This window comes from Hylobates moloch, unplaced genomic scaffold (assembly GCF_009828535.3).
Source record: "Hylobates moloch isolate HMO894 unplaced genomic scaffold, HMol_V3 SCAFFOLD_10, whole genome shotgun sequence".
Lineage (NCBI taxonomy): Eukaryota > Metazoa > Chordata > Mammalia > Primates > Hylobatidae > Hylobates > Hylobates moloch.
Window position 1 is genome coordinate 84,298,570 of NW_026652285.1, and position 12,283 is coordinate 84,310,852.

The window sequence follows — 12,283 nt, forward strand, 5'->3', positions numbered from 1 at the left end:
ATATTTTTAGCAGCGATGAGCTTTCACCATGTTGGCCAGGCTGGTCTTGAACTCCTGACCTCAAGCAATCCACCCTCCTCAGCCTCCCAAAGTCCTGGGATTACAAGTGTGAGCTACCACACCTGGCATACACTTCATTCTTAGGGTACCTGTTTTAATGACCCATTAAGAGTCATTTATTTAGATGAGATACACACATCAAAAAGAAAGGAAAGAAAGAGAGAGAGAGAAAGAAAGACCAAGAAAGAAAGAAAGAAAGAAAGAAAGAAAGAAAGAAAGAAAGAAAGAGAAAGAGAGAAGGAAGGAAGGAGGGAGGGAGGAGGAAGGAGGGAAGGAGGGAGGGAGGGAGGGAGGGAGGAAGGAAGGAAGGAAGGAAGGAAGGAAGAAAGAAAGAGAGAAAGAAAGATAGAAAGAAAGGAAAGAAAGAAAGGAAAGAAAGAAAGGAAAGAAAGAAAAAGAAATTTAGCATAAGTATAACCCCAAAGACAGTACCTGGCATGCAGTAGAATTTGGCTCAATACATATTTGTTCCCCACACCCGCAAAAAAACCTAAGATGGGTTCCAGGCTACCAAGGCTTCTCAGACTATCTGCAGATGAGAAGGTGGTTTCCAAAGAAATACAGGCAGGGGTGCTTATTATTCAGCCATGATTAGCCTATTCTGCAGGACTTTGCAGGACAACTCTCTGACCACACGGGTCCACTGTTCCACAGCCTGAGGGTCAGTTAAGAATCACCTGGAGATGGAGTGACTAACTCGTCCTAGTTTTAATACAAAAAGTCCTGTGTCCCGGGAAACCCCTCAATTCTGTGCAAACCAAGACAGCTGGTCATGCTTCCTGGAGATCCTGTTAAAACACAGTGTCCCCAAAGATTCTGATTCAGTAGGGGAGAGGCAGGGCCTGAGAATCAGCGTTTCTAAACTGCTCCCAGGTGGACCACACGGAGAGGAGCACTGCCAGACTAGCTCAACCTCAACCTCAGGGACTGGAGTCAGAATTCTGGGGAAAGAAAAGGCGATACTGAAAGAAGTCTTTCACCAAGTCTCGATTGCCACATAGCACAGCTGTGGGACAAATATAATAGAATAACCCAAGGGAGAGGAATTCTCCAGCCCAGAGAAAGATCACCAGGGCTTTGCTATGATCTGAGGGAGAGCTGTGTCGGGGGCACTCGGTACCCATGTCAAGGATGGCTTTAGTTCTGTCGTCAGCATACTCAGGGCCTGAAAGCAGAGAGGTGGTTGCCATGTAGTAACCGAGGGAACAACTGCAGAGGTGAGGGACCCCAAGGGACGTCTAGAATTACTGGCAGAGAAAGAGGAAAGTTGAAGAACCCAAAATCTAAAAGGAGAGAAAACCTGACAACTGTTCTTTGTTACTATTAGCATATCCCCCAGCTAAGCCTGCTGAGCTAGCTTCACTACCCGTCCCAGCTCTGCAGTGACTACCCCAGCTAAAACTACACCTAACAATGAGAGGGTGAGACAGGTTTTGGTGTCTCAACCAGAGTCAGGGTTGGAGTCCTGATCCTTAGTTATGTGATTTTAGCAAGTTAAACTGTCAGTTCTCCAATTTTTTTTTTTTTGGTCTCCCTCTTTCACCCAGGCTGGAGTGCAGTGGCACAATCACGGTTCACTGCAGCCTCTACCTCCCAGGCTCAGGTGAGTCTCTCACCTCAGCCTGCCGAGCACCTGCTGGGACCACAGGCATGCACCACCACGCCCAGCTAATTTATTATTATTATTATTTTGTAGACACGGGATCTCCCTATGTTGCCCAGACTGGTCTCGAACTCCTGGGCTCAATCGATACTTCTGCTACAGTCTCCCAAAGTGCTGGGATCACAGGCATGAGCCACTGTGCCCAGCTAGGTCTCTAACTGTAATCCATGAGATGAAGATGTTGTGGTCAAGATTAAATGAGAAATATAAATGCTGTATGAAGTGTAAAGCCATATGCAAATATGAGACAACTGACATGAATATTTATGTCCATTTCCGCAGATTTTGTTATTATTGTTAGAAACAGTCTGCAGGATGCAGTGCCTGGTATTTGGCATGGTGGTTACAAGCGCTTGGGTTAGTTACAATCCTAGCTATGCCACTTACTAGCTGTGTAATCCTTGGTGATCTCTGTGCCTCAGTGTCCTGTAAATCTGTAAAATGAGAATAACAATAAACCTACTTTATATGGTTGTTGTGAGGATTAAAAAGTAAATGAGTGTATATTAGTCTGTCTTCATGCTGCTGATAAAGACATACCCGAGACTGGGTAATTTATAAAGAAAACGAGGTTTAATGGACTCACAGTTCCAAGTGGGTGGGGAAGCCTCACAATCATGGCAGAAGGCAAAAGGCATGTGTTATACAGCAGCAGCAAGACAGAATGAGGGACAGGTGAAAGGAGAAACCCTTGATAAAACCATCAGATCTCGTGAGACTTATTCACTCCCGCGAGAACAGTACGGGGGAAACCTCCCCCACGATTGAATTGTCTCCCACCGGGTCCCTCTCACAACACATAGGAATTATGGGAGCTACAATTCAAGTCGAGATTTGGGTAGGGATACAGCCAAACCATATCAATGAGTTAAAACACGAAAAGCAATTAAAATGTGTTAGACATTGTTATAACAATGAATAATGTTAATGAATAAAAGAAGGTACTAACACTGGTGGTTGGCTAGCCAACTCCCAATTACACCAATGGGAAGAGTGACAGAGAAATGCACTGATGCAAAAATCAAGAGCAATATCTTTGTGCATTCAGGTGTCTACCCATTGATGGGCTGATGTCCCGAAACCATAATATTCAAATTTACATAATCACTCCCTGTCTTCGCCACGTCTTCCCAGCCTTCTGGGAAACAGCTGACTCAGAAGTTGAAAGTTCAGCTCCTCACCTGTTCAGCCCTGCCCACCTCTCCTTCCTCTCCACTGCAGCCAAGTAAAGCCGCAACTCAGGATGGGAGGGAGGCTGCCAGCCTCTGAGAACCACTCTCACTCTTTACTTCAATACACGAGCAACAACTTCAGTGTACTTCTAAGACATTAGCTGATGGACTTTAATAGTACAGTAAAGAGATGTTCACAGTCAAGGGAAGAAGGTAGTTTAAAAGCACAAATGCAGGCCAAGCACAATGGCTCCCACCTGTAATCCCAGCACTTAGGGAGATTGAGATGGGAGGATCACTTGAGCCCAGGAGTTCATGATTAACCTGGCCATAAATCTATACCACATCTCTAAAAACCCAACAGCAACAATAACAAAAAAGCACAAATGCAGTGCTTCAATTCTAAATCTGCTTTTAACCTAACCCTCAACCATTCACAGTCAGACCAAACAAATCCACTGCACAAACTTCCTGAGATTCTGTCTGTCAAATTTGGAAAGACAGATCAAACAACGGGAGGAAATAAGCCAACGGGGCCCAAAACTCAGGAAGAAAAAGCATTCCCAAGTGGTCTCTAACACTATATAAAATTGCATTGCTCTTAAGAGATTGCACCAAATTCCAGAGGTGGAAAGAATCTGAGAAATCTCATGTTCTCTCCTTTCCAACATTCCTGACAAAAAAAAAATCCAGAAATGAAAACACAGACTCTGCTTTAAATCCCTGCAAGACAGAGAGCACTCTACTCTCTCCAGCAATGTAATATTTGCAGGGCTATTCAAACTGTCATGTATTTCCCACACCCACCCAAATTTAAGACTGACGTTCTCCATCAAGAACTCTCACTTGGGCTGGTCCAAAGGTAGTGAGTTATCGCAACTGATTGTTGACAGTCAGTTACAGATCAAACTTCTCATTCTACTCTTTCCCCCTTCTTACTACTGTACTTGACTAGTCAAAAAAAAATAAAACAAACAACAAAAAAAGAACTCTCAACCTTTCCTCATAAAAAATGGCTCATACGACCCAATCCTGTTCACTTTCTGGTGTGACCAAGATCAACCAGCAGTGGGGCCCCCACACCTGGCCTCAGGACCAGAAACCAACCCACATTGAGTGCCATTCATTTACGCCACACCCTACGGTTCATGTCAGGCAGTCACTCACTTAACCCCTACTGGTTCTTTTCACACCTGTCTCACACCTGACTCATCCTCCAGAAGGGTGTACCTTTTTTTTTTTGAGATGGAGTTTCACTCTTGTTGCCCAGGCTGGAGTACAATAGCACAATCTCGGCTCACTGCAACCTCCACCTCCCAGGTTCAGGCTATTCTCCTGTCTCAGCCTCCTGAGTAGCTGGGATTACAGGTGTGCACCACCAGGCCCCGCTAATTTTTGCATTTTTAGTAGAGATGGGGTTTCTCCATGTTGGTCAGGCTGGTCTCGAACTCCTGACCTCAGGTGATCCATCCGCCCTGGTCTCTCAAAGTGCTGGGATTATAGGCGTGAGCCACCATGCCAAGCTGATTGTATCCTTTTTCTTAATCTTTGCAATTCATTTTCCCTCTCTCTTCTGCAGAGCTGAGGCCAACAGACTACTTGCGATTTTGAGCTACAGAGACCTAGCATCCCATTTTAGGATTTGACCAGAAGACCAAGAATACACCCAGGACCAAGTCCCTGGAGGTGGAAGACAGGCCATGGTGGGCATCTTCATCAACTCTAATCCTGTGCCCTTTATTTTAAGTAACTTTAAATCACTCCAAAACAATCCACTCACTCCATTTCTCTTCTTTCCTCCTGTGGCTCACCCTGAATAGTGAATGTGCTGCTGTGATTCATGAAGACAGAGGGAAGATCAAGCATGAAATGCATGATGAGTGAAGTCAGGTGACCTTTGTATACAGCAAGAACAACTTCCTGACCCCCAGCCAGGCCTGAGCCAACAGGCCCGACTCCAGCAACAAATGCCAGAGAAAGGTTAAGAAACAGGACTAACTGGTTCTACCCCTCCTTGCCCATTCCTACCCTCTGGACTCCCCTGGGCCCTGCACCCCACCCAGCCACCAACACCCTCCTGCCATATCAATTACGTGAAACACACTTTCCTTACACTCAGGTCATCTGACTTCAGCTCTCCTCCCCAAAACATCTTTGATGCCAATTAATGTCATTCAGCCCATGTTGCCAGTGACAGACCGAATATACAAATGGACAATGGCCAGATCATATATATATATATATATATACATATATATATAGAGAGAGAGAGAGAGAGAGAGACAGTCTTGCTCTGTCACCTATGCTGGAGTGCAGTGGCATGATCTCGGCTCACTGCAGCCTCTGCCTCCGAGGTTCAAGTGACTCTCCTGCCTCAGCCTCTGGAGTAGCTAGGATTACAAGCGCCCACCACCAGGCCCGGCCAATTTCTTTTGTATTTTTAGTAGAGATGGGGTTTCACCATGTTGGCCAGGCTGGCCTCGAACTCCTGACCCCGAGTGATCTGCCCACCTCGGCTTCCCAAAATGTTGGGATTATAGGCGTGAGCCACCGCACCCGGCCCATATATTAAAATAGAATTCTAACCCACAATCTGCAGCAATCATTCCAGGAACTCTGTAGCAATCAGCCCCAAATGGTCAGGCTTTAATCAGCAATGGCCAGCTATGCTAATTTTTGCCCCCAATTCCAACTTGGGACTAACCAGAAAGCCAGATATGGCCCTCTCACCAATCACATGGCATGCATGCTGCGAGGAAACTTCTCCAGCTGGGCGTACCTGAACCACCACCACCCCCCAACCCCCTTCCTTTTTCTACTGTAAAACTTTTCCACCCCCAGCCTATCTTTGAGTCTCTGTCAAATGGAAGTGATGATGGCTGACTCCCTTGTCACAGCAAGCCCTGAATAAATAGCCTTTGCTTATTCTTGTTTGGATGGTATTCATTTATTTGCATACCAGATTCCTAATACAAGCCACTGTCCCTACCCACAAGAAGCTCTTAGTTTAGTAAACAATCACACTGCAATATGGTATAAGTGTACAACCAAGGCATGGAATATGGTATTACTGGTGCTGTAAAGAGAAGCAGATAGCGGCAACGGAGTTCCTAGGAGGAGTGAGGACACCCAGGCTTGCTTTGAAATATGAATAGCACTCACTAAGTAGCCCACCATGGGAGAAGGGAAACACAGTTCTCTAATCTTCTTCCTCGTCCCCTACTTTCAGAAACTAACCTCTCCCACTTACTGCCCAAGTTTAATTTTTGACCTGCTCCATCCATTAACTATCTCATTTATTTTTGCCTTTTCAATTTTCCCCTCTCTACTAAATAATACCCCTCAGTCTAAAATATGTTTGAGTCTGTTTTGCATTCTCTAAAAATCTTGGACTGACTTGACCAGCCCAAATGAATGCTACCTTTGTTTTCCTTCTAATTTCTTTAAAGAGTATCTACTCCGAGGCCAGGAGCAGTGGCTTATGCCTGTAATCCCAGCAATTTGGGAGGCTGAGGCGGGCAGATCACTTGAGGTTAGGAGTTCGAGACCAGCCTGGCCAACATGGTGAAACCTCGTCTCTACTAAAAATACAAAAATGTGCTAGGCGTGGTGGCGCATATCTGTAATCCCAGCTACTTGGGAAGCTGAGGTAGGAGGATTTCTTGAACCTGGGAGGCAGAGGTTGAGCAAGCGAGATCACGTCACTGAACTCCATCCAGCCTGGGCGACAGAGAGAGATTGTCTCCAAAAAAAAAAAAAAGAGTGTCTACTCCGTAACCAAGTTCTCTGCCCTCAATCTAGAGCCCTCGCATCTAGCTCTCACCCTTTCTTCTCTGCTAGCTCTGGGTCTCCGCTGACCAGATCCATCAAATTCAAAGCCTTTTACTCAATCTCCACCTCTCGGCTTCCCATCTCCTAGTTTCCTTGACTAAACGAGCCCAGTCTTTCTCCATCCTACCCGGATGCTGCTTCTTCCTTCTAGACTTGCATCTACCATCGAAACTCCAAGAATCCTCTCCAAGAATCTGTCCTTCATCCTACCAATCTTGTCAACCTCAAGGTTTCAAGCAACCATCAAGTCTATTGATTTCATCTCTCCAAATCCATAACAGCACCTCAAATTCAGGATGTCCAAAACAACTAATCATCTTTCTTTCCAAATCTTTCTCCTCCCATAGAAACATATACTAAGTCACCCAGCCCCCAAGCCTTAGTGTCCTCCTTCCCCTTCTGTTCCCTTGCACCTTCACATCTGTTATTAAATCCTTCCTTCCAGTCCATTTCCACCTTACTGTCTACATTCAGTCCGTTTCTCCTGTCATTACTGTGGGCCCAGTCCTCAGAACTTCCAGGCCAGGTTTGCAACAACTTCCTCAATGGGCTTGTCCAAGCCTCCAGTCTTTCCCTACATTGTCCACTGTCAGGAAACCTGCCCTTCATAAAACCAGGTTCTCCAAGGTTGAACATGAAGGGAGAATGTCTACATAACGAGAGGAGGCTCAACCGGGAAGCCTTGACTTCTGTTTCCCAAAATTCACCCCAAAACCTTTAGTTACAGATAACCTTAGGTAGCTACTAGCTGCGTTCAGCCATCTTAGCCTAACAATTCAATGGGACCACACTGGACAGTTTCCTACCTTAGAGAGATCACAGGAAGATCCTGAAATAGACGCCAAGCGTCTACAAGTCCTATGCGCACTGTCCTGGGAGATAAGCCAAGGAAGGAATCTTAACCAGGGTACCTAATATTACAAAAATGGCCACTCCAGAAGATCAAGCCATTGAAATACCCACCAGGCATGGTAAAAGTCCCAAGGAAAGAGAATGGGGGTGGGGGCAGCAGGCAAGAATCTCAACCACAAATCCCCCTGTGTCTCAACACATGGAAATTTCCTTCCACTTCAGGATCAGTGTTTGGTTTTAGTAGGGAAGATGGGGGTTCCTTAGACCGTTTTTTTCCCCCCGCCTCAAGTTTATTTATACAAATAGCAAAGGAGGACATCAGCCCCATGCAGATAGCAGTCCAAGGGGGACAATCCTTCTGTCCCCACGTTGGCAGACAGAGATCTCTACTCTGAAGCCTTTGTAGGGGCCTGAGCTCCTCTGGGAGTCTGAGCTGGAACTGAAGCTGGAGCTGCAGCCTGAGCCTTGGTTTGATCCTTGACCTTGGTGTTTGGCTGGCACAGCCTGAGCCCCGTGGCAATGTGAGCACGAGCACGTTTCCCAAGCTTGAGGCGGGCAATGTAGGCAAGAGCTGACACCCTTTGGAATCTTGGGCTTAACCTCCTTGGGGTTTATGAGGGCAAGGCCTCAGCACATGCACTCATGGCCTCGGCACTGTCACCCTGCATCTTGTTTAGGCCCTTCTTGTTGTGCTTCTTGGCAAAGCGCATGTTTGTCAGGAACTTGGGGTCCACCCCTTTAAAAGATTAGTATCTTTGTGATCCGGGTTTCTTGATGCCGTTTCTGTGCCATTTTCGGGACTGGTTGTGTGTGGTGTGGTGCTTGGATTTGGCCATGTCTGCACCATAACCTGTGGCTCCCGAAGCACCTAGAACTGGCTAGACCCACTTTTCTTGTCACTTCCTGAAACAGCTTCCAGTGGCTTCCAGGCACAGCTAAGTCCAAAGGCCTAGGTCTGCCAATCAAGGCACTCTGCCCTCTGCCTTTGGTGCCTCCGCGTGCTTCCTTCCCTTCTCCCCCAGGCCTGAATTCTGAAGGAATTCATTCATTCTACATATATTTGTGGAGAGGTGGCAGTGCCTTCTGCTATGAGCTGGGATACCTTTTCCACATTTTCTCATATCCAAATATGACCAATCATTGATGGCCCAGCTCAAGGGTCACCACCGATTCCCCTTTCCCTGCCCTCACCACCCACACCTTCTCAGAGCACTCATGCCATTCTGCCTTGTATTACAGTTATGTGGATGAATGTCACCTCCCCTGCGTGTCTGAATCCTCTGTGTAATTCCTACTCCCCTCAACATTGCATTTTGCAGAGGAGGAAAAACAACTCCCTCGATCCCTTGGAAATAGAACATTTGCTGGTCTAAATCCTCCAGACAATGAGCTCCACGAGGGCCCGCACTGCCCGCCCTCATCGCGCACAGGGAAGCTGTTCAAGGGCCATCTGTTGAATGAATGAGTGAATTAATGGCTTCATTCCTGTACTCTTCCTTAAGCGTCTTTCTCACCATATTTAGCATCCGGCTCTCTAACAACGTGAAAAAATTAAAAGTGGAAAGAAAATTGCTTCGGGTCAAAAATGTGTCATGCAAAAGCCACCGCAGAGCCGGAAGCGTGACAGCGCCGCAGAACGCCCTGGCCTCCCCGCCCTTCCCCGGGCGCCGCCCTGCCCGGGTCCGCGCTCGCGCCCAGCCCCCACCCCGCCTCCTGGGCAGTGGAGGTCCCTGGGGGCCCGGCCAGGCCGCCTTAAAACCTGCGTCCCCCGGCGACGCCGGTCAGGCAGGGGCAGGGAAGCCCGGCGGGGAGCTCCCCCCGCTTCTCTGAGCTCCTCCTTGCCGACCTCCAACGGCCGGCGCGGGCCCCACCTGCGCCCCACGCCTCGGCACCGCGCCGGCCCGGCCCAGGGGCGGGGAAGCGCCCGTGCTCCCAGAGTCCTCGAGGCCCAGCCGGGGGCCCCGCCGGCCGCCCGTGCCCGTCCCAGCCCGCACTCACCGTCGGCGCCCGGCGCTCCCGCAGCGCCGCGGGCCAGGCCGAGCAGCAGCAACAGCGGCAGCAGGCGACGAGACGGGCCCGCATCCCAGGGCCCCCGGCCCATGCCGCCGCCCGTTCCTCCCGGCGCGCCTGCGGCTCCTCCCGGGGCCCTCGGGGCGCAGAGATAAAGCTACAGGCGCCGCGGGGAGGGGACCAGCTGGCGGCTTCCGGCGCCGCCGAGGGAAGCGGGGGGCGCTGCGGGGTCCCGGGGAGGCCGCAGGGCGCGGGTCCTTCCTCCTGTCCGGGCCTGGGCTTGGGACACGCCCGTTCCGCGTCCGTCTCTGGCTCCACGCGTTCACTACTTCGCGCACCTGCTGCCCTCTCGCCGCTCACATTCATTCGCAAAGGGGGACAGACACTCATCAGATAATGACACAGCTGGACGCAGAGCCCCGGAGAGTGCTGGGGAGGAAATGTTGCGGGGGATTCAAGCCACTCGAGGGCTCAAGCAGGCACCCCCGGGGAGAGGGGTGAGGGGAGCAAGGGGCGGAAATCTTCCAGGACGTGAAAGGGAGCTGGATGAGGTGACCGCAGCGCAAGGCCCAGATGAGAGGTCGGAAGACGCAGGCCCAGGCCACCCAGGGGCGACATACTCGTCCAGGTGACACCTGGTCACCTGGTGTGAGAGAAAGTAGGGCTGTGATGGAGGGAGGGGTGGCATCAGTCCCCGCTGCTCTGAGGACACCCAGCTTGGGATGGGCTGATGCCAACCCCTACCTCCATCACAGCCGTACTCATCCCCAGGGAGGGAGTAAACCAAGACCCAAGGATGAGAAGGACTTTGGGGAGGAATCTGAAAGGGAGTTTGTTGTAGAAATGGGGAATGGGGACCTAGAGTGGGAGCAGAGGATTGGAGAGAGGCGTTAAGCTGCAGAGGGAAGTTAGCCCTCCTAACCCAAGTGATGGAGGTCGCTGGGAAGCTGTCACAGTTTTAAGCAGTGAATGACTTCATCACTGACACATCTCTGTCTGTTCTGTGGCATTGGGATTGGGGTTGGGATTGGGATGTGGAAGGCAGAGAGTCCAGCCCGGAGTTGCTGCAGGAATTAGGCAATAGAAGACATGTCCTGGCCCGGTGCGATGGCTCACGCCTGTAATCCTAACACTTTGGGAGGTCGAGGTGGGTGCATCACTTGAGGTCAGGAGCTCGAGACCAGCCTGGCCAACTTGGTGAAACCCCGTCTCTACTGAAAAAAAAAAAAAAAATAGGTGGGCATGGTGGCAGGCACCTGTAATCCCAGCTACTCGGAAAGCTGAGGCGAGAGAATCGCTTGAACCCAGGAGGCGGAGGTTGAAGTGAGCCGAGCTCGCACCACTGCACTCCGGACCGGGCGACAGAGTGAGACTCCATATATAGATAGATGATAGATAGATAGATAGATGATAGATAGATAGATGATAGATAGATAGATAGATAGATAGATAGATAGATAGATAGATAGATAGACAGACAGATAGATAGATAGATAATGTCCTGCAGCTGGGCATTGACAAATGAGCGTGAAGAGGGCAGTGTGTAAGAGTGGAATCCACTAGGTTTTATGACTAGTGGGGGAGAAGGAAATAAATAAGATCCGGTTTGGAGGCTTTGAGCTTGTGTGTCTGTGGGAGAGCATCCGAGAGCAGGCACCCCACTACTTCACCCCATATCCTCACTTGTTTACTCTCTGCCATGAGCCTGCCCTAAATCTCACCACTTTCAAACACACCCACATAAGGGCTAAAGTTGTGGAGTCTTAACAAGTAGTTAAAAATCAGCTTCAAGCTGGGTGAAGTGTGGTGTGCCTGTAGTCCCAGCTACTAAAGAGGCTGAAGGGCAGGACAATTGCCTGAGCCCAGGAATTCAAGGCCCACGTAGGCAATACAGTGAGACCCCCTCTCTTAAAAAAACAAAAAAACAAAAACAAACAAAGAAAAAGCTCATCTTCCTAGGCTCTTTTTTCCTCTTGGGGAGACAAGGTCTGGTTCTGTTGCTCAGGCTGGAGTGCACAGGTCACCACAGCCTCAACCTCCTGGGCTCAGGTAGTCCTCTAGCCTCAACCTCCCAGTAGCTGGGACTACAGGGGCACAGCATCATGCCTGGCTCATTTAAAATTTTTTTTTATAGAGACAGGATCTGGTTATGCTGCCCAGGCTGGTCTCCAACTCCTTGGCTCAAGCAATCCTCCCACCTTGGTCTCCCAAAGTGCTGGGATTATAGGAGGGAACTACTGCATCTGGCCTCACAAGCTCTTTTCTTAGCAGGCTTTCTTGAAAATTATTTTTGATCAACAAAGACAGGTGCCTGTTTGGGGAGCAATAGATGGATGGTGTGTCTCTATTATTTAGACAAATTTTTAAAGTTCAGCTCTCCATAAACTTCAAACTTGGAAATCATGTCATTGTTTCAACAACTATACCATTCACTTAAGATTTTTAACCAACCTATACCACTTTATCCCCACTGTGGCCCCTTGCAAAGTATATAAACTTAAATATATATGTATACATATACGTTTTTTATTGATAACGTCAGGAAAAATTGTCCAAAACTTGGAAATGGGCAAAAGAGATTACTGGGTATCCTTTCAGTGGGGTGCTGGGTGCACCTCCGCTGGACTTCCTATTGACTAGGCTATTTTGCAGCACTAGAGGGCTAGAATTTAACTTGCAGAAAACTGATGATAAT

The 12,283-nt window shown here is 48.9% G+C and overlaps 1 protein-coding gene and 1 pseudogene across 6 annotated transcripts in view; both read right to left on the reverse strand.

The window, feature by feature from the left end:
- SUSD1 (sushi domain containing 1) overlaps window positions 1-9,741 on the reverse strand; it is a 135,668-nt gene extending 125,927 nt beyond the window's left edge. For 3 of the 6 annotated variants that reach the window (XM_058445864.1, XM_032164872.2, XM_058445865.1), the window contains exon 1: window positions 9,577-9,715. In XM_058445864.1, the coding sequence (XP_058301847.1) occupies window positions 9,577-9,679 (103 nt within the window). In that variant the 5' untranslated portion in view covers window positions 9,680-9,715. Of the gene's footprint in view, window positions 1-2,110; window positions 2,122-9,092; window positions 9,113-9,337; window positions 9,433-9,576 lie in introns of those variants that run through there. The other 3 variants (XM_058445866.1, XM_032164871.2, XM_058445867.1) reach the window with 3 other exon arrangements.
- Window positions 7,965-8,414, reverse strand: LOC116475546 (large ribosomal subunit protein eL29-like; annotated as a pseudogene).
- Window positions 9,742-12,283: the final 2,542 nt, after the last annotated feature.